Raw genomic sequence first — 22,528 nt, 5'->3', positions numbered from 1 at the left:
CATCTTGATAAAAGAAGAGATTTTATTGCCGCCTCATCTCGAAGTCCTCATGATGATCAGCTAGACTCATAAACACAGCTTTCTCGCAAGTGCGTGACCGGCCGATATTGCGATAGATCCATTTTGATCGAGGGTTTCATGGTGTCCTTTCACAACAGGCAATCAACCACTCTTGTCTTGGCCCTTCACAGAACACTGCACTCTGGTGGCTATACTTGTAACAGAAGAGTGTGTGTGTTGGGAGGGGTGGTGGTGGGGTGTGGGGGGTTACGCTGAGACCAAGTTGCTGTCAAGTCCTCTTATTCTCCAGAAAACAGCTCCCCTCCATTTGCCCCCTTTAGCTTTTCTGCCAGATCAGATAAACATAGGCTATATTTCCAGCATTTGTTATGACTCCTTGCCCTGACACTGTGGTCTCCCCTGATGGTGCCTGTGCTGTGGATGCTGCCTGGCTGGCCCTCAGCTGCTCTGACTCCTGCAGAGTTGGCCAGTCATGGGTCAGATTTGTGTCACACATGTCTGTTTTGAATGGAAGCCATGATTTGAAGGGAATTTTCAGTTTTATCCCACTTTTATGGATTTCCACAAGTGTTTATACGGCGTGTGGACAGACACCAGATGATCAGCATGTGTTGCGTTACAATAACATAATCATCTGTGCTTAACATTTCAAAACACATTTACAAACTGGGACAGATGATGGCTTTAACATGTTGCTGCTGCAGTTACTTTCACTTTCATGTTCAACATAACTGTGATTGTCATCGTAACATATGTAGGAGCAATTTTCATATAGTTTTTCTTTTTATTATTATATGGTGTTGTGTATGTGCTTGGAAGTTATATTTTCTTTTTTCTTTTTTAAGTATTTTTTTGGGCTTTTTTCACCTTTAATGGATAGGACAGTTGAGAGTGAGACAGGAAATGGGAGGCAGAGAGGGGAGGAATGACATGCAGGATAGGGCCGCTCGACGCGGGATTCAAACCGAGGCCGCCCGCAGTGAGGACCACAGCCTCAACACACAGGGCGGGTGCTCTACCAACTGAGCTAAACACCGCCCGGCAATTTTCAAATAGTTATACACAATAATGGATTTGGCTGTCTACTCTCACATAATTCTTTCTCAGACTGTTAAGAGGTCTATGTCATCTTCACAAGGCATTGTGTGTTTTCTGTCTCAGTGTGTCCAGTAATAAGCCCTAAGGCTGGCCGAAGACTGCAGAGCCAGACCTTTCTTTATTATATCTCTTTGTTTTGTTGCTTTTTATTTGTATTTCTGTTGAGTGCAAAGTGATGAAGAAAAATGAAAACTGTCCTTTTCCATACCTCTTTGTGATTAAAAATTTTCAGAGTATCTAAAGCATGTATTGATATGTTTCCACTTTAATGACTCAGTACTTCTTTTTTTCCCCTCTGGTCCTGCAGACGCATTCAGAAGCTGAACGGCCAAGTCTCTCGATAGCTAACAAAGGAGATGCAGAGAAGACCTTGGGAGGGCTGTTAGAATGGCTGAGACTGGATGGAAGCAGAGCTGCTTTGTACAGAGAGATGATCCATGTTTACCTGCATCCATGCACCTTCAGGGCACCTTTTAATGATGCCTCACTTGGTCCTCTTGAATAACTTTTGGCCCAAACTGCAAAAGGCCCTCCGTTTTGATTTACAACCCAGTCTGTTCCCCTGACTCTGACCTCTCTGCTGTCATGCGGTTAGCCCCATGAGGCTCCAAGAGCCCTTCCTTGCATATCTGTGAGGCCTCCTCCCCACTCTATGGAGGCTGAGCCCAGCCATCCGGCTGATGAGGAGTGCTCTGGAAGGCAAGAGCAGCAGCATGTGACAGCTGAATCCTCACTAGGATCTTGTCCACCTCAGCAGCCCCAGCAGCCTCCAAATCCTCGTCCTGTGCACAGAGCCTTGGGCCGCCTGCAAAACCGTCAGCCCAAACGCAGCGACCTTCTGCTTCGGTTACAGCAGCAGCAAGCAGTAGCATGGCAGCATTCAGACAACCCAGGTCCCTCGGGAGGCAGCTTCTTCTCTTCAGCTTCCTCGTCAACTTCATCCATCCGCTCTACTTCCTCCACCCGGGGTGAGCATGGTCATGGGGTCCCATCTCAGTCCAGCCAAGAGGGCCAAGAAGGGGTCAGCTCACCTAGAAAAGGGGAGAAAAAACCCCCCAAACCAGGGAAATATGTGTGCACTTACTGTGGCCGTCCATGTGCCAAGCCAAGCGTTCTTCAGAAACACATTCGCTCTCATACAGGAGAAAGACCCTACCCTTGTGCCCCCTGTGGCTTTTCTTTCAAGACCAAGAGCAACCTGTACAAGCACCGCAAGTCCCATGCCCATCGCATTAAAGCAGGCCTGGCATCCAGTCGTGATGAGCCCAGTTTGAGCGGACCGGAGGGCAGTGGTGTTGGAGAAGACCCTGAGGAACACACAGAAGGAGAAAGCACCGAGTCTGAGGAAGAGACGGGCCGACACAGAAAGTCCTCCTCTAAGGAGATGTTGGGCCACCAGAGGAAAGGTGGTAAGGAGGCGCTGGGAAGCTCAGAGGAGACCCAGCGGCCTGAAGACTCCCAGGCTGTCAAACAAAGGCTGGCACTGAGGCTTAGTGAAAGGAAACGTGGACCCATGGCTTCTCCAGATGACCCCCCTTCCTCCCTCTCCACCTCATCTTCGTCTCTAGGCCCTGGCAGTAAAGGCAGCACAGAGTCTGGCTACTTCTCTGGTTCAGGAAGCACTGACCTTTCCCAAGTTAGCCCTCCCAGTGCCAGTGCCAAAACGTACGCAGAAATTATTCTGGGGAAATATGGAAGACTGGGAGGGCAACAGCGCACCCCTCATCAGCAGCAACCTCATACTTCACTTTCCTCATCCTCAGGAATGGAGGAAAAGAGCATTCCTTTCGGTGTGCCCAAAACCCAAGTAATAGAACACATTACGAAGCTCATCACTATCAATGAAGCAGTAGTAGACACCAGTGAGATTGACAGTGTAAAGCCCAGACGCTCGTCCTTGTCCAGAAAGAGCAGCATGGAATCACCTAAATTCACCGCCCCTAAAGATACCTACGCATTCGATCCCAAAGGAGAAACCCCTGGACCCAGTGGTTTGAGGCACCTCCACAATCCTGAGGCAGACACAGCCGGTACCCAGGAGCTCTCATCAGTGCCTCTGCTCAGAAGCCACTCAATGCCATCATCCACCAGCCAAGGAGAGCCCTCTACCTCTGGGACCATGTCTCCCAGAGATTACCGTCTCTGCCAGTCATTCGATGAGCAGCAAGCAGTGGTGGCAGAGATGAGGGTCGGCCATGCCCAGCGTATGCTGAGGCGCCAACCTGCCATAGAAGTCCCGCTGGGAGCTGAGGTAATGCTGGAGGAGTCTGGTCCCACCTCCTCCCCCTCTGCTAGAGGCGCTGAACTAGCCAGGCAGCCGCAGCAACAGCAGCAGCAAAAGACCTCCAGCCTGTTTGAATGTGAAGCATGTAGGGCTCGCTTCCAACATAGCGAAAGCTACGAGGCCCACAGAGGTGTCTGCCCGGGACAGCAAAAACTGGAACAAGATAGTGGAGATGTGAGAAAACCATGTAGGGAGGATCGCCCGCAAATGATGATGCACTACAAGTTTCGGGCGCTGGCAATGGCTGTGAGGAAGAGGAGGAAAGAGGAGAGCCTGGAAGAGGACCCTCCCAGCCCGGGGTCTGTAGCCATGTCAGGCAGCTCTGCAGGCCTCATTCCCGTGCCAAGCAGACCAGAGCACAGCCAGGCCCTCTCAGGTTTGTTTATGTACCCTGTAATAGCAGATAAAATTATGAACTTTCATCATTCAAAAGCAACATACCAATAAAATATAATGATAGATTTGTTGTTGTTGTTTCTAGGTGTTTCTTTACAGACTGAGCCAAAACAACAGCAGCAGCAGCAGGACAGGAAAGGCGTGTCCGTCATCCAACACACAAGCTCTTTTGAGAAGCAGGAGAGTGTATCCATGGAAAGTCAGGAACCAGACCTCAGAGAGAGTCAGCAAACACAACAACCCGAGCCAAAACCATCACCCTCTACATCTCGCCTCATCCGCCAGCCAAACATCCAAGTGCCAGAGATCCTTGTTACTGTGGAGCCCGATGCTGACATGCCATCTGTGTCACCACCAGTGACAGCATCCTCTTCCAAGGTACATGACTATTTTAAGTATTCCGTAGTATTTGGCTTTATATTTTTATATTTTGTATATTTAGACACATGCGTGCGCACATGTATCGAGATATATATATATATATATATATATATATACACACATTATACAGCATTTGATTAATAAACCACTCATCTATCCTAGGAGGCTGAGAGAGTGGAGGAGTTCCAGTGGCCTCAGCGTAGCCAGACCCTGGCCCAGCTCCCTGCAGAGAAGCTGCCACCAAAGAAGAAGAGACTCCGTCTGACAGAGGCAGCCCAGTCCTCTGGTGAATCGAGCTTCGAGTCCGCATCTCTGTCTCGCAGCCCCAGTCAAGAGAGTAACATCTCCCACGCTTCAAGCCTCTCTGCTTCTTTTGAGGACCCAGCAAGATCCGAGCCCGCCATCTGGACCGCCAGTAGCCAAAGCTCCCAGATGCTGATGGTGCCGCCCGTTTCCCACCAACACCACCAAAGCCACAAGGAGATGAGGCGCTCGGCCTCAGAGCAGACCCCAGCCAGCCCCCAGCAAACAGAGCAGATCTCAGAGACCAGGAGTAAATCCTTTGACTATGGGTCTCTGTCGCCTCAGCAGTCTACATCATCCTGGAAAGAAAGGAGAAAGTGTCTCCTCGTGAAGCACGCCACCTTGGGGGAGCCTGAGCAGGAGGAGGGGGCCGGCATGGGTCAGTTGTCCAGAGCAGAGAGTCCAAAGCCCGGGCCGTCCCATGCCATCCTTCCTCCTCCCTATTCAACTGAGGCAAGTCCCCGGTTCAGCCTGGAAGCCACAGGGAAAGCCTTGCAGATGTTACAGCCACAAATCTTCGCTCCCCGTCAGGATGTTCTCCCCTTTCACCCCAGAGGCCAGCAGGCATTCGCCCCGGGATCACTTTCCCAGCTACTCCCTGGCACCACAACCATATCTGAAGTACTGTCCACCCAAATCATCCACAGAGCCTTCTTACATTCACAATCAGGACCTCCACACATACAAATACACCCAGCGGAGATCCACATGGCAGAGCAGTTGGATATACCACTCCATCAGCTTCCAACTTTAGTTCCCCTCCAGTTCTCTTCAAGGGCTAGAACTGGTCAGGCTGTGTACTTACCTGTCCCTTCAAGACTTACCGCACATCTTCCTTCCCCTCCCACTACAGAGAGCAGACCCTCCATCTCATCCATGTCTTCTGACCAGTCCCTTGTAACAATCTCCTACCACCATCCAAGGCCGGTCATTGCCACATGTCTGGCACAACTCACACCAATAGTGTCCCTCGTGGTGCCAGTGCGCCTACAGACCCATATACCCACCTACGCCAGTGCCATGTATACCACCCTGTCCCAGATCCTGGCCTCCACCCGCTCACAGGAACCAATTTCTTGCACAGCGATGGTCGTCATGGGCCAGGTGGAGCGGGAAAAGCTGCAAAGGTCCTACTTGAAGGTCCCTTCCCCAGACATTGTTCTTCCCCTTTCTCTGCCGGCCGAGCTGGCCTCAGGATCTGGGGAGGGATACGGCCCGTTGGGGGCCGGAGGAAGTAAACGGATGCTTTCTCCGGCAGCCAGCCTGGAGCTCAGCACAGAGGCTCAGCGTCAACAGAAAAGGGTAAAAGAGGAGGGAGAGCAGCACAAGGCAGGAGAGGAAGAGAAAGAGGAGGAGGAGGACAACGACGACGACGCTGAGGAGAAGGTAAGAGAGGAGGAAGAATCTAAAGACACTGGGAGAAAACTGGAAGAGGGAGAGAAGAAACAGCCGGAGAGGGTGAAGGCGACAACTGTGAAAGAGGAGGGAGAGCAGGAGCAACTACCAAGGAAACAAAACAGGGAGGAAAAGGAGGAGAAGGCGACTGAGAAGACAAGTCAAAAAAAGGAAGAGGTGCCAGTTGTGGAGGAGGGGGCTGAGAGACCAAGCACCCCTTCATTCCCCAGCCTAAACACCTCCACCTCAGTCAACTGGTGCTACCTGAACTATGTCAAACCTAACCCATCTGCCCAAAGGGATCCCCGCACCTCAGTCTATTCTACCTGGAGCGTCAGCGCTCACAACCCCAACCTGCCTGGGCTCAGCACTAAGGTCGTCCTGTCTCTGCTCTGCTCCAAACAAAAGCACAGCGCAGAGACCTACACCATCGCCACAGCCCCAACCCCGGCCAAAGGCAAACTGGCTCTTACAACTAGCAGGACCCCACGTGTGTCAGAGGTAAACATAACCACAATACACTCTCACTGAACTTTGACTCTGATAAACAGGCACTATTTTTAACTAATACGTGGGTTTTGTGTGCTTAAAGGGGAACTCCGCCTATTTTATATGCTGTTTACAGGGCTTAGAAAGTACCACTGGATATGTGGAAAAGGTTCCAGAGGGAGCTGTGCAAAATATGATAAACTGTCGACATTTTGAGTCGATATCACTTGAGGCAGGAGTTTAAAAATGAAAAATATCTGATCTGGGGGGTGTGGAGTTAGAGAGAAGTGAGCCAACCAGACCTCTGTAGCCTGCTCCTCATCTCCGCTTGAGGCTACAGGCTCCAGACTACCAGCAACACACCCATATCTCTGACCAGACTGTTAGAGGCAGAGTTGAATTGTGGGTAACAATAATGACAATATCTATGGCTCTGCTGTGTATCTCATGAGTGCAACAATGCTATAGTAGACTACTGCTAAACCAGTGGATACGTTTTTTTTAAATGAAAATGGTTACAATTTTATTTTAAGTTGTTTTGAATTTTACTGTGTGTCATGAGTGTAGATACATGCCACCCCACCCAGCACCCTCACTGAAGTAAAGGATCAGCCACAGCCCAAGAAGGAGGAGAATAAAGAGATGAGAGAAGAGGAAGGACCCTCCACCTCCAAACAGGGCGAGCCCCCTCGTGTTCGCATCTTTGAAGGCGGGTAAGAACCACGAGGGCGACTTCCGTGAAAATGCACGTCTTTTAATTCAAAATTCAATATTTGGGAATGACGGTAGCGCCTCTTTACACGAGTGATCTGTTTTTCTGTCACAAACCAATGCCTGACGACATCAAACACAGAAACTATGGAGTGCTGTCAAGAGAGCTGCACAGAGAATTACAGTAACAGATGGGAGGCAGTGGAGCCCGCAGGGACTTCATTTGTACCTGCAGCCAAGCTTTTTCCTCTTAGTGTTGGCATGGATGTCTGTGTTTTAGAAGTGCTAATTTGGTGTGTGTGTGTGTGTATGTGTGTGAGAGAGACAGATAGAGAGAGAGGGATGGGGAAAATGTTGTCTCCACTTTCAGTTTGCGAGACTCTCATTAATACCTGTTTTTACAGTTACACAAGTTACTGAGAAGAGACAGAGGTACAGTGTGAAGCAATGTGCAAGTAATCAGAACCATGGCTGTGACTGTCATGTTTGTGTGTTTGTCTTCAAACCTCGACACTCGTTTCTGCACACATCCCCGTGTTCACGTGTTTGTGCTTTCCGCGAATGTGTGAGTGATCTGTTCCAGTGCAGCTTGTCTCCTTCTTTCCCAGGTTTACTGTGTTCAGAGCTGAACAATTCCTCAGCAGCTCATTCTGTATCGAACTGTTCATACTGAAGAGATGGAAGAAACAGATAAGAGAAAAAGGGCAGAGGAAATTTGTATGGGACTGGTACAAAAGTTTTATTAATGAGAGTCGATTAATGAAAAACAAAGCACTGGGTTACCTTTTGATCAACGAGGAATATATAAAGTTATTAGTGAGGTGATATTACAGATTTTCAGACAGTGTGTTGTGGCGCTGGTGTGTGTCTTTACAGTAGTTGCGTCTGTGCATCAACACTTGCACATTAAGGCCTGCGTTTTGTGTTCATGTGCGCACAGATTGAGCGTGAACGAGTTGTCTGCTTAACAGTAGATAAGGCACTAATTACCAGTCTTTATCATTCGCAGACACTCATTGCGCACATTCAGGAAGTACATTTTCATTACAGCCTACAGCTCTCTCCCCTCTACCCCTCGTCTGTCTCCATCACAGCCCTTCTCCCTCTATCCGCTCTGCCTGTTTCACTCTGGCTGCTCTTCCAGTTTTACTTACCCATGTATTATTATTTCTCTTCATTCACTCTCAGCCTCCCCTGTGTACTTGTGCATCTTGATGTCCTGCTGTATTTTCTCCATGCACGAAAATGTTGCTGCTACTCACCCCACAACACAGCTGAATGTTTTGTACCTTGACTCTGTTAGGACTCATTATCCCTATCTCCCTTTTGTCAACATTTTGAAACCACGACTGCGCCACTCATTTTGTTCTGGAAAACTTTTTATGAATATGCAGCATGTAGCTGTGGTTTTGTTCCAGTGACGTGTGCAATTTCATTCCTGATCCAATGTCCTTAAAGAAAGAGAGGTGCAGGGTTCTCTAGAGTTCATTACCATTACACGGCTAAAGAAACAGATATGCGATCAAGGCAGCTTTTTTCTCAATAACACAAATCTCAGCAATTAAGCGAGCATAGCTGCTCCTTCTTGGCAGCAGTAAAAGTCTGTGGAACGTGAGCTTTAATCCCTGTCAGTGAATGGACCACTCAGAGTGCTTTACGATATTTGCCACATTCACCCATTTACTCACATATTCATGCACACACCCACAAATGGCTGGTTGCAGAGCCATTAGGGGCAACATAGGGTTCACTATGTTGCCCAAGCATGCTTAGGCACAGAGCCTGGAGCAGCTGGGGATCAAACCACTGACCTTCTGACCTCTTGAGCCACAGTCACCCCAAATTTGTTAGCCGACTCCTCCTAACTGTCTCCTGCTGCGTTCTGATTTCTGTGGTGAAAGGGGTCTACACTGCCAAGCCTTAATAACACTTTGACCAGAATGGTGAAATGGGCATTGTCATTGTTGTGAGCAGAGTTTACAGCATGTGTCTAAAAGATGAAAATATTCCTCTCGGTCCAAATTGTGACTGAAGAATGCTTCAGCACTATCTGTAATGTCTTCTAACGTTATTCAGTTTTTTCTTCTTTGTAATTTAGTGGCGTGGTTGGAAGTGGTATTCTCTTCACCAAGCTGCCGCGGTGGCCGTATAGCCACAGCACAAGCCTCGACAGACTGACAGTTGAGTTTACTGAGAGACGTGCTGCTGATTTACTGCTCAGTGTGTGAAGTGCAGCTCCTGCCTTGTTTTTCCTGAGATGTGGATAGGTATTTTTAGCTGTAGCTAAGAAATTCATGCCAGTAAACACTAGCAAACCCCCTCAATGAATACAAACCTAATGTCACTGTTGAGACTATTTTACAGTTGTGTAGCAGTTTGTCATGATTTGCCATTGCTGGTTCTGTTACACAACAGGGAGCATTCACAACCTGGGTTCTCGTAGATGTGGTGCACATCCTGTAATTAAACGCATCGGATATTTACAATTCAGAATGGATTGCACATCTCTTCATGAGTATTGGGAGCAGATGGAGTTTTTCATAGAGGACAATTCATTCGGATATAAAACGTCTGTGGTTCACTGTGTCCGCAAATAGCCTTTTGGTAAACATCAGGATTGAGTATAAACAACGTTTTTATAGACTAGAACTAAATGTGTTGCTTGATTTTTATATATAGGATCTATTTTCGGTTGTCGGCCATAGCCAGGCTTCCCTTCCCCCTCTTATGCTGCTGCTGCTGTTGTTGGCAGGGCCGCCCGATCACAGCAGAATAGCTGGTATTCTCTGTGTGCCCAGGGTGTAGTGGAGGGAACAGCCCAGGAACTCAGTGCTGCTGGGGTTTTGGTGGGGCTTCCCCAGCCCGCCTCCATAAAGAAAGCCTTGTTTCCCAGCTTCTTGTGTGTGTGTGTGTGTGTGTGTGTGTGTGTGTGTGTGTGTGTGTGTGTGTGTGTGTGTGTGTGTGTGTGTGTGTGTGTGTGTGTGTGTGTGTGTGTGTGTGTGTGTGTGTGTGTGTGTGTGTGTGTGTGTGTGTGTGTGTGTGTGTACGGATATACGTGTGCATATATTTGTGCTGCACACAAACCCACATCCTCATTCAACCTTTTTTAGTTAAAGCTTCATTAATGAATGTTTTTATAAGAACAATAGGCCAAATGACTGTGTAATGTACAGACGGTGTCCTACACAGAGCATTTAACGTCTCACGGTGCATTGTTCTGGTTCTTCACATTGCAAATTCCGCTGTCCTCAACCTTGTTTCCTCCATGCAGTTGTTTTCAGTGAAAGAGCTCTGCGAAACCACTGTATGTTACCCACCCACCACCAAACAGCAGACAGTAACGGTTCTCTTCTAGCTGTGGAGCATTTACCAGCTAAAGAGGCTGATATTTTTGGTCCTGGAAACCAGGCAGCTTCGAGTTTGTGCAGTCAGCTGCTAAATTCTACCATGTAATGAAATCAGGTCTATATATGAAAGTAACCCTAAATTGTGATTTTTGTGGCAGCCACACCTCTTATCTGTCTGCTCTGTCTTAGGTATAAGTCCAATGAAGAGTATGTTTATGTGCGGGGCCGCGGCAGGGGAAAGTACATATGTGGAGAGTGTGGCATCCGCTGTAAGAAGCCCAGCATGCTAAAAAAGCACATCCGAACACACACCGATGTCCGTCCGTACGTTTGCAAACACTGCAACTTTGCCTTCAAAACCAAAGGTAAGAGGGGATTATCTATCTATCTATCTATCTATCTATCTATCTAACTATCTATCTATCTATCTATCTATCTATCTATCTATCTATCTATCTATCTATCTATCTATCTATCTATCTATCTATCTATCTATCTATCTATCTATCTATCTATCTATCTATCTATCTATCTATCTATCTATCTATCTACCCATCTACCCACCCAGTGATCACATTCTACCTCGGTTATTTGAAATAACTACATTTCCCTTGTCTTTAATAAGTCAATGCCAATTTAATGTGCTTTTCTTGTTCTTCCCCAGGAAACCTTACTAAACACATGAAGTCAAAGGCTCACGGGAAGAAATGCCAGGCAATGGGAGTGTCTGAGTCATCACTGGACGAGCCTGAGAGCGAGGAAACAGGTACTTACGTGGGGAATGGGAGGAAATCTTACATATTTCCCTGCTACTGCAGAGAAATATTGGTACACAGCAGGATGAACTTGTGCCTATGAAGAATTGTAGTTGCTCAGCACTGACAGCTTATGCAACACCATGTTCTATTCTTCTCCCTTTGGCCTTGCATAAGAAAGAGTGTAACATTTTTTGAGAAAAATAAATGAAGAACACAGAGCATGCCACTGTGGTTACATCAAGTTTACCTTGTCCCCAAGGATACCTTACTGGCGTATGACAATACCCATTCTAACACTTATGTCCTTGCCCGCCTCTGTCAAAGCCCGTCGCCTCACGATCTCATCCCTACCTACCTCTCCTGCCCTCCTCTTGCTGTCTCTTTCTTGCTGACAGACTACACTCACCAGAACCAAGGACACACCATTTAAACCATCTTTCCATTCACAAGGCTGTGGAGATAGTTTGTGAATAGAGGCATGGTGCTATTCAATTAAATTCCGGTCTTTTCATCCTCAGTCTATTTATAACATTGGTTTTGATCGGTGGTGGGTGAGGTTTGTCAGAAAGATTCAGTTCTCAATTCTGTCCTCTCTGCTTGTTCTTGAAAATTGTTTCATCAATGTGTTTTTGTATTTCTGAATGTGAGAATTTTTCCCTTTTTGGTAAAGGGGTTTCATTATCTTTATGTAAACAGATGAAATCCTAAAGAATATGTGGGTTTTGTTTTGTGTCTGCACAAGCAGGAGGAAGTGATGAACGTGTGTGTGGCTCCGAGGAGCAGGAAGAACATCAGTTTTCTGACGTGGAGGAGTCCGAGGACGACGATGATAACGATGATGATGAGGAAGAGGAAGAGGAGTCCGCATCCCATGACGACCCACCGTCCTCCTGTTCGTCAGACACCCACTTATCGACCGGAGGACGGTCCAGCTGCAGTCGGCACTCTCAGCAGGGCACCCCTGACCCCGAGCCCCCCACAGGCCTCAGTCCGAGCCCCAGTCAGGACCGCTCCCCGAGGGGCGTGTGGCCCAGCAGGCGGGCCGCCTCGCCGGGCAGCAGGAGAGCGCTGTTCTCTCGACGAGCCTGGAAGGCGTCACCACGAGCCTTCTCCCCCAGCAGTGAGAGCTGCTCCCCCAGCCGCAGCCTCTCCCCTCGTCTGGAGCTGTCCTCACCCATACACAGCCTCTCCCCGAGGACCGAGCTGTCCTCGCCCAGTCGACATGTCTCGCCCTCCCCTGAAAGAGGACCATCTCCCATCAGACCCCTTTCTCCTCTTCGTCCCATTTCGCCCAGCTGCTACCGGTCATCACAAGCCTGGACCCCCCCCTCGCTGCTTGGTTTACAGCACAGGACTGCTGGATACCTGCCGTGGGAGAGTCCCAGTACAAAGGGTAGTCATGTCAAACCGGTAAGTCTTTCTATTCTAGGTCTGCAAAGATGTGTTTATCAGACAGGATCCACTCTGCACTCTCCTCCCAGAAAGATCTCGGTGTACAGTACCTTGTGTTCTAGCAGAGCAAATTCATGATGTGTAATTATGAAGTCTTTGCTCCCCCTACAGGTGAAAAGTGGTACAGCAGGTGAAGGGCCAACATTGCCAGAGGCCGGCTTGTTTCCACCTCCTTTCCGTCTTTCTACCTGTGAGGGTTTCCCTGGCCACCAAGCAGCAGACAACATCTTCAGCCATCTTCCCATGCACTCCCAACAAGCCAAGGTCCCCTATCTGATGATCCCCATCGGAGGAATCCAAATGGTACAGGCCAGACCCAGGTCCCACCCTACCACCCCATCATCCCCAACATCCCCCCCCATTGAGGGGCCGTCTCTGGCCAGGTTTGAATCATACTGGGGCGGGACCCCCAGAACTCAAGGGCTTAGGACTCCTGGAGACCACTGGTCAGAGCACCAGGCAGCAGGAACCAGCCTGTCAGGGCGGTGCGGTCTCAGCACAGCACTGACAAGTTCCAAACCGGAGTTGGAGACCACAGACTCAAAGCAATATGGCAGCTCACATAGCTCCGCACACACCTACAGGCCCGCTACTGAGACCACCGAGCGCTGCGTCAGAGACAGTTGTTGGAGAGCGGCCCTCAGTCAAGCAGCCCCTGTAGCGTCGCATGTCATTGGACAGCAGCCAGAAGGGGAGGAGCCACCATCTGGTAACGATCTGGTGGAGAAAGGAGCTAAAGGAGACTCAGCCAGAACAGACCAGAGCACTTAACACAGTGTCTACACCTTGATGCATCGTGCATCCCATTTTGCTTTATTGGTTGCTACACTAGTCTTGTTTTTTATTGCTTTGTTTTTATACAGTTTTCAATACTATTGTTAACTTAAATGTTTGTTCCTTGGCAACATTCAGGTTTGTTATAAAAATGCACTTTTTTCTTTGTGAAAATGATGTTTCTGTAAATCTCTATATATAAATTGCACATATACATGTATATGTGTGTATATACATACAGTATGTATGTGTGTCTATGTATGTACATATACGTGTATATATATAGACACACACACACACAAGCACACACACACGCACACACACACACACACCATTATATAATATCCCATTTACATGAACGGGAAATTAAGTGATATATCCCTCCTGTATCTCTATTGATACCGGTAATCTTAATGTCTGTTTAAATATATGTAAAAGGAATATGAATAAAGTTGTAAATGACCAAAATCTTTACTGAAAAATAATTCCATTTTTGTTTGTCCAGATTTTGTCCAGTATTACTCAAACTATAGTTACTTGTGCCTTTTCTGTCCAGGTTTGCTTTTTGACATGTACAGTACAGACAGACAAAGAGAAGGCTGTGAAATTTTATATCTGCTTTTTTGTGTTTTTCAGAAGGGTTAATATTTGATGTTTAGATTGTTTATAAAGGCCATTGCTTTTATGCCAGGGTAAGCGAGGGTTGCATTGCAGACATATTGAAGGAGCAGCAGAAACGTGTCAGAGGAAATGCACTGAAGATCTATTTTTTATTATGAAAGATTTTAGATTAGAATATATCTCTGTACAGGGAAGAGCGCTCCTTATTTATTGTTATTTGATGACAATGATCATTGTTTTGTTTTGTTTTTTTTACTTTTTGTTATTGGAAAATAACTTTTTTGTTACATTTGTGTCTTTTTCATGATGTTATTGTGACTTGAATTGGTGACAAAGATGAGGGATTGGGTTTGGCTGGTACTGGAGGATCAAGTGCCCTGCAGATTTCACACAGCAAAATTTCTAGTCACTGAAGAAATAAAAAAAAATGCACCTGACTCCTTTCAGGTTGTGCCTTTCTTTCATTAAACCATAGCACTACTTTGAATGACAATCTTCTATAAAATTTACAGAGTGGGGGAGGTTTAGGACAAAATGTTCAACACATTAAATCACTTCCTGGTCAACCTAACTGGGTTAAGTTGGAACATGGACAAAGACAACGTCACAAATATATCTCAAAGATGATAGTGAACAACTAATTGTGCTGTCTGATTGGAGGTGGAGTGGACAATGTACACGGCTTCAAATACTTCAGCTTCATATAATTCAAAGTATAGATTCTCCTGGCGAGATATTACTCCAATAAAAATGAATGGTTTTTTTTTTGCTTGAATTAAGCATGCTTAAGTATTTTAAAAATCAAAATACTCAAGTATTAAACAGTTAATGTTTTCTGTCAAGTTCATATATTCTTCCACAAAGCATTTGCAGAACCCTCGGATATGTTACAAAGATGATATAAATTGCCATATAAAAACAGAACTTAATCAACAAAAGTATCTACTGTTGTTTTTGTATTTAGGCAGTGATCAAGTTTGGTCACAGCAAAACATTTAAGCAAAAAGAATATTAACTGAAGATGTAAAGTCCACATTTGAAAACGCATAGCATGAACTTCACATTCAGCCGTGTTGCTCTTGTGAAGAATCTAATGTAGTTATTGTTAAGACACAGATCTGGGTGCAGCAGCACAACATGAATGACAGTGTAGGGGTTGACATTTGAGGAGTCAAAAGTACAATCTTTGATTTGTGAAGAAAAACTTTTCCTGAATAATACTCAAATACTACAGAAACTTGAGTACAGAATTCAAGTAAATGTACTGTTAAGTGTATGGCGTTAGTTGTGGTACTTGCTCTGTGATGTTTGTTAGATATTTTTTGTTTTTTATTAACCTTATGGTCTGAGCTGGCCTTCAGCAAAGGTTTGTGGTATGTTCGGTTTTACAGTGGCGTATGTATTAACGTGAGCTTTTTTTAAAATGTGTGTTTTTAGAAATGCTTTTGCTATTTTCTTTTGTCTTACTTCTAGTATTTCTTAAGATTTTTAAAGAGATATATTTGATTTCAAGTCTTAAGACAGAGATTTTAAAAAGAACTGGGCCAGACAGACTAGATCATGCTGTACTTAACCTCAGGAAGTTCTTGTCGGAGCATCCATCCATGGCTGTATGTCTTCAGTGCTGCCACTAGATGTCCTCAGTAAGTCACCAACTCCTAAGGTATTGATAGAAAGTTTCCACTGCTACACAGCTGAGATAGACAAGATAGTTATAAACAGGAGATGCTTCTTCACACAAAGGTCTCGTTTTGAGCTGAGTCACCACCTTATCATTCCTGTGCCAACATAAACTTAGATGCCCCGTCTATAAACGTCAAGCTAAATGGGTCAATGTGGATTCATACTATAACTCAGCTTCCTGTGAAGACCAGTTTCTGTTGCATAAACAGTCATTTAAGGCTCCGTCTGACTTTATACCCTCCATCTTTATGATATCTCACTTGTTGATCAGTCTGGAGTGTCATTGTCGCTGTGTTTGTTGGGGAATATAAAACTATGAATACATAAAACACTATACACATAAAGTGTATCGCTCCCACCCCGTCCCATCCCATCCCATCCCCTATGTCTGATTCATTCCCACTGGTCCTTTGCACGACAGTGTTTACAAGAACAGCAAGACACGGATTACATAAAGCTTACTCAAGCACAGCAGGCAAGTGTGTTGACAAGAAGCAAAAGGTTGATAGTTGCTGTGACTTGACTTTCCATAGAAAATGGTACAAAGGAGGCACTTGTTATTTTAGAGACCCTGTGTATATCAAGAACAGTTTGGTAAGTAAATGGATCTTCTTTCTCCAAAACCTAGAACATGCTCACAACAACAGAGCCAGATTGGATAGTATGAGATTATACCTATATATATTTTAAGGAGTCAACTGAGGAGTTAACATCTCTGACTAACAATAAACACCTGTTTCTTGGCAGAATTGTGCATAGACAAAGAAAGGGATGTGGCTGAATAAAAAGAGACTCTGTGACTTTCTTTCCGTTAATCTTCTCAGTGATGGGGCCAACAAATGTGATGCGATGCCTGTGGAGAGTGGCACATCTGCGCTCCTGAGGGAACTGAACTTCTAACCTCTGGTGCAAGAATGTTTTTGCTATCATGATGGCAGTGTGTGTGGCATATCTTATCACAGTGTCACACATTCCACACATCTTTATGTGCGTGTGGGGGGTAAATATACTACCCAACACACACACACACACACACCGGAAGTCCAGCAGATGATGTGTTGGACATTGGAAAATTGGAAGATGAATGATCTAATTCTAACTGTTCATCTTATAGGATGAGGAAAAAAGATTTAGAGACAGACTGAAGTGATGTGTGTTAAAGGTCCCAAAGCAGATGTATTTAAGTATTATAAACAATAGTGTTGTATGTCAGTGGCAGCACTGTTCTGTGTTCAACACTGGCGACTGAAGAGTTTATGACAAATAAATACTAGGTTTTATCTGCTCTTATAGTAATGATCACAAAGGAATACAAAATGACTGTTTATTACTGGTTGGTTGCATGTTTCATTTGGTCAAAAATCATCAGTTTGTATAGAGGCAGTACCAATGTTACCAATGTACCAATGTACTCCACATTTCCATATTCACTGGAGCGCTTGCAGTCTTGCACCATCAGATAACACTGATGATCACCTTGTGGGGGAATTATGATGACAGTTAATATGATATGTAATCTGAAGGTACTGTATTTACATGAATAAGAGCTGCCATTTGGCTATCTCCATGACTCTGGCATGGCTGACTGGGCACCATGTGGGTGGGATTTGACCATGGGAGCCTGACGGACAGTGGACAAGGAAGAGCAATCTGCTTATCTGTGTGTAGGACTCACCAGCCATAATGGAATAATGGCTGGTGAATCATCAATTCATTCAGCTCTGGAGTTTCATGCACGACAACTGTCCGTCAAACAGCTACAATACTGTCACCTTTTACGTCGATATGGTCAGTCTGTTGGCTACCAGTTGGAGAGATGGAGGAGCATTGACTTCAGTTGTGTTTGTAGCCACTAGACAAAACCTGTTTTGGTTCTGATGCTAAGGGGAAACTTAACTTGCACAGCTGAGTACCTAGTCCTATTGTACATCTGGTCTAATGTTGTCTTGCTGCAGTAAAATATGTTTTACCCATCCAGTGTTGTCTTATCATAGGACTGAGAAGTGCAATAAATTGAGAATTTTTTTTTACCTTTAACTGCAGTAGGCTATTGTAAACTGAAGCCTACATGACTGTCTTGTTTTAGCTCTGGATCAGATCTCTACCAATTTCTGAAGGAAACAATTTAAACTGTCAGCTGTACATTATGTTTCCCAGCACGACTCAATCTGCTGTTATGGGCTGAGCAGTGGGCGGTGGTGTTTCATGAGAGCTGTGAGAGTGACTCAAAACGATTATTATTATTATTGCTCTTGCGATGCGAGGACCCAGTCTCACTCAACGGGGTCGTCACGGTGCGTGGAGCCGATCAGGTTCACCAGGGCCCCCCATTGACCAAGGTCTTGGGCCAGGTCTGCTGCATCCTCCAAGGTGAGCCCCTGGTACTGTAAATCCTCCCCAATTACATAAAATGACTTAAAAAGTGGAACTCTTGGTAGAGCTCACTGAAGCTTATGTGAGTCTCAGATTCAACAGATCATTGCGCTGTAGGTTCATCAAAAAAGGCTGGTGACACCTTTGTCATTTGTTACATTATAGCTAATTAATCAGGCCTTTTAATTGAAAAAGTCAAAACTTTGCAAAGATCTTATGAATTATAACACATGCATCTTATTTATTTACTATGTAAGAAAACAAAAAACAAAAACTGTCTGATTCATTTTCAAATTTCCCAAAACAGAGTAACATTTTTGCCATCATGGAAGTTTAATTAAACTACAATCACTGGAGCACATAAAGCCAAGGCAACCAAACAATACCACAAGTCTTTCTATTTGTTTATTTATTTATCATCATTAATGCTTATGCAAGACAGCTCAGTGCTTTTATCAGTCCTTGTGCGGACTGATGTCAGCATTACGCAGTTCATATCTAAATTGACTCGTTGCTAGGTTGCAACTGCAATTATTATTTTATTACACAATGCATCTTCAGATTTTATTAGCATGTTAAATGAAACACTAATGCGACCATTTGTTACATTTTCCGCCATCAGAGCTGCACCATTATCAGTGTCAAACTGCATAAACTGCACATACCCACAAAATTCATACACCAAGATAATTAAATTGTTTATATTAAAGATTCACACCAAAAATTTTATGTTCCATAAAATTTGGTCAAATAAATAAATAAGCAAACAAACAACAGCAACACTGCCAACAACAAAAAACACAATTTCCTTAGTTGAGTGCATGAAATCCCAGCCTCTGGTCCTGATTTGCATATATGAGTCTGGATATCAGTGATTCATCTTTATTTTATTTTACATTAATTTTGTTCCAACAGAAAAACTGTCCATGGGAAAACCCTATTCAAAACATCACCACTGCATACAAGCATATCGTTGCATCTCTTCTCTTATCTTGTCCCACACGCGTTCCCAGATCACCATTGTCTTTGTCCTCCTCCACCATTTTTTTTTTTTTTTACATTCATGTCAGGCTTCATCAGTGTCCATCTCTCTAGGGATATTAGGTAATCCCTCTAACCCTTCCTCAAACCACATCTACTGCCAGAGGAAAGAGACAATTCTTTATTCAAAGGCAAACTGCAGATGTAAATGTCACTCAGCCGGTGACAGTGGTGTCACGGAGAGGCTGCAGATATTCCTGGAATGTGTCACAGGTTCAAACACCCTGGGGTTGTACAGTGTGGCTCCATGGCAAGCAGCCGTGGGTGGGGCTTTTACCATGACATCATGGGAGAGAGAGGAGAGGAGAAGTATAAGAGTGACAGAGCTCAGACACCTGCAGACAAACAGCAGCAGCAGCAGCAGCAGCAGCAGCAGCAGCAGCAGCAGCAGCAGCACAACAACACTGGAAACACAGCTGTAACTGTACAGATAACAGTCTTTCTACAGGACTCCATCCATCTACAATCAGCCATGTCAACTCACACCAGCGTTCTTCTTTTCATCACTCTCTGGGCTTCCATGCAGGATGGTGAGTTGATGTTTAATATACAACCTAAAAACAACAACAGTGTTTCATAGGGATGTGCATGATCTCTGGCTTATCATCTTTACATCATCCTTGTAACTTTACTAGTTTTGCTGAAATAAATGTTCAAAATAACAGTTTTGGTGTCTAAGAGATAGATTGCAGACTGTGTCTCACCATCTATATGTACATTATGATTAATCTCAGTCAGTCTGTACAAAGCGATGTGGCCATCTTTGCATGTTAGCGTGCATGCATGTTTTGGCAGGCCCAACAGCAAATAGGCTCCTTTTATCACACAACAGTGGCCTCTGTTCAATGTTGACAGAGTTTGTGTTTGATCCCTGTGAGGAGCATGGTGCAGTGTTTTTACTGTTACTATAACCCCTAACCCTTACACTACTTATGCATGTTTGTTTTTGGTTTTTTAAACTAAGATAATAGAGGATATGTTAAATGTGTTTGTTCGTGAGCTTTTGTGATTTAGCCAGTTGGAGTTTCCATGACTTTAGCATGGCAAAGCCAAGAAATGACTCCTCATGAATTGGTGATGATTAGCAGGGGGGAAAAAGAAAGAAACATGTTGATGTTTTATATTGTTTTATGTTTTCATCTTAAAGATAAGTCAAATAGAGTAAAGAAAGACAGGGCCACTGTCATGTTGCTTTGGCTCAGCTGTGGGCGATGTACACTGAGTGAGTGGCTCTTTGTTTTGGATTAGGTTTGGGTCACCCGGTGATGAATGAGCTCAAGGTGGATTCAGGCGACAATGTCCAAACACAAAGAGTGAGGACCAAGCGCTGTGCCTGTAGCAGCCTGCTGGACTCTGAGTGTCACTACTTCTGCCACCTGGATATCATCTGGATCAATACGCCCAGGTGAGGATGAGAAAGATCTGGGTCAGAATAATATAGAACACAACACAGTGACAGGCAGTGAATTATAACCCCCTGTTTCAACAGAATAAATGAGTGTGTGAAGTATCAAAGAGCAAAGTCTGCATAGTGTTTATACCATGAATGTTGCACTGAGTCTTCATTTCTCTCTGCAGTAAGACAACACTTTATGGACTGGGCAGCATTCTGTCTCGCCGCAGAAGGTCCACTGACCGCTGTGCCTGCGCCAATCCTGAAGATCAGTCCTGCATCGACTTCTGCCATCACAGGTGAGTGTGGAGCTGGAGCACAGAACCAAAGCCACGCCGTCAGGCATCAAGTCAAAGGCCCTTGTAAGCAAAGGGATTATGTTTTCTCTTTGAAGAGGATGAGGAGTGGTTGCAGTCTCAGGGAACATCTCATTTCACAGCAGCGCTATTATTAGCCCTAAATGTGTTGTTACGGTGTTCTTTAAGTTCTACTTGTCCGAGGGCGTGATCATCAAAACAATCCCAAGGCCTGTGGGAGTAAAGTAATCTAATCCTGGTGCACAAAGTTCAACCCGAGCTTGTATCTGATTGGCTGTGACGATCAAGGAGTGAAGTTTATTGGAGTCTGGAGGCAGTGAAAGGCCAACTCAAGCACTCACGTTTCCTTGAAATGACAAACAAATTATGCCGCCACCACCTAGAAACAGTGGGGACAGGGACAAGAGGCAGACTGTGAGGTTGACACAGCCTCATGTTTAATAGAAATAATAAGTGCTGATTGGATGTACTTTCTTTACATAAAACGTTTAGTGAGCCTGTAAAGATAAGATTTTTTGTAGGTTACTGAGTGTAAAAAAAAGCAATTGCGATGGATGCCTCAATGCAACATCCATAAAACATTTCAAGTGAATGACTGTGCATTTCGAATATGTCTTAATAAGTGCTGATTGGATGTATTTTCTTTACATAAAACATTTAGTGAGCCTGTAAAGATGAGATTGTTTTGTGACTGTGCATTTCAAATAACTTTACTGTGCTTTTTTTCTGTGTGCAGCCCTGACATAGAATCTGAGAAGAAACATAAACTCAACATCCTCAGTGTCCTCAGGTGAGCTTTGAATTACAAGCAAAAAAAACAACACTCACAACTTCACTTGATCCTATTTTGAATGACGTGACCGACTTTTCACCCCACAGAGCTTTGGCCAGGAGCCCCAAGAAAGCTCAGCATGCAGGTGATCCACAGGACGACACATTTTCTGAGGCTCACAGCGAGAACACGCGCTAAACAATGCGGGTGTCGAAGCAGCGAGAGTGAGACAGAGAGAGAATGAACAGCGAGCACCTGAACAAATTACACTCCTTTGATAGGGGGGAGGGAAAGAAAGGGCTGCTGAAAGATGTGTCCGATGCACGAAGGCCCGGAGCACCACGGAGATGTCTGTTTGTACCTGGAAACAGAGGGTGGAAAATTCAACACATGGATCATGGAGACCAGACCATGGTGGCTCAGCACTGAGAGGAGCCATTGCTGTATCAGGACATGAGAAGGCTGTGCCAGTGGTCGTGTTTGACTCACAAGAGGTGTGCAGACAGGCCAGGCCAGCACTGACACAGAGGGATGTAGCAGAGAAAGAGAGAGAGAGGGACTTTAACATAAATGTACAGGAATTTCCTACTGTACATGGCATCATTTTACTTATTCTTTAAAATACATGTGTATTTTGTCTTTATTTATCTGCATATACTATTTAACAATTTAGAAATTACTTTTGTCATTCATTGGAGACCTAATGATTTTAGATATCTAATGAAGAATGGCAAATATTGATTACCTCTGTATCAAGCATTTTGTGTGTAATATGAATACATTAAATCAGAATATATTTATTTACATATTTATCCATTTCATTATGTAGAGATCTGCCAATTAAAAATAAATAAAAGTTCTACTGAAAAAGAGCACATGCTTCTGTCTCTTACTGTGATATATAGCCTTCTCTGTGTGC

The 22,528-nt window shown here is 44.9% G+C and overlaps 2 protein-coding genes across 5 annotated transcripts in view; both read left to right on the top strand.

Annotated features, from left to right (window-relative positions):
* Positions 1–14,467, top strand: part of hivep3b (HIVEP zinc finger 3b) — a 39,053-nt gene extending 24,586 nt beyond the window's left edge. For 2 of the 4 annotated variants that reach the window (XM_085801756.1, XM_085801757.1), the window contains 8 exons: positions 1,427–3,779; positions 3,885–4,177; positions 4,343–6,379; positions 6,935–7,080; positions 10,615–10,790; positions 11,090–11,191; positions 11,929–12,593; positions 12,747–14,467. In XM_085801756.1, coding sequence (XP_085657882.1) covers positions 1,772–3,779; positions 3,885–4,177; positions 4,343–6,379; positions 6,935–7,080; positions 10,615–10,790; positions 11,090–11,191; positions 11,929–12,593; positions 12,747–13,406 — 6,087 coding nt within the window. In that variant the 5' untranslated portion in view covers positions 1,427–1,771 and the 3' untranslated portion in view covers positions 13,407–14,467. Of the gene's footprint in view, positions 1–1,426; positions 3,780–3,884; positions 4,178–4,342; positions 6,380–6,934; positions 7,081–10,614; positions 10,791–11,089; positions 11,192–11,925; positions 12,594–12,746 lie in introns of all 4 variants that reach the window. The other 2 variants (XM_085801754.1, XM_085801755.1) reach the window with 1 other exon arrangement.
* Positions 14,468–19,472: 5,005 nt separating this feature from the next.
* LOC146972032 (uncharacterized) lies at positions 19,473–22,452 on the top strand. Its single transcript, XM_085801758.1, has 5 exons — positions 19,473–19,657; positions 20,376–20,532; positions 20,706–20,819; positions 21,574–21,627; positions 21,717–22,452. Exons 1-5 carry the CDS (start codon positions 19,600–19,602, stop codon positions 21,805–21,807), a joined length of 474 nt encoding a protein of 157 aa, XP_085657884.1. The 5' UTR covers positions 19,473–19,599; the 3' UTR covers positions 21,808–22,452.
* Positions 22,453–22,528: the final 76 nt, after the last annotated feature.

This window comes from Trachurus japonicus, chromosome 16 (assembly GCF_045865225.1).
Source record: "Trachurus japonicus isolate A0001 chromosome 16, Traja_1.0".
Classification (NCBI taxonomy): domain Eukaryota; kingdom Metazoa; phylum Chordata; class Actinopteri; order Carangiformes; family Carangidae; genus Trachurus; species Trachurus japonicus.
This window is presented reverse-complemented; position numbering and strand designations above follow the sequence as displayed.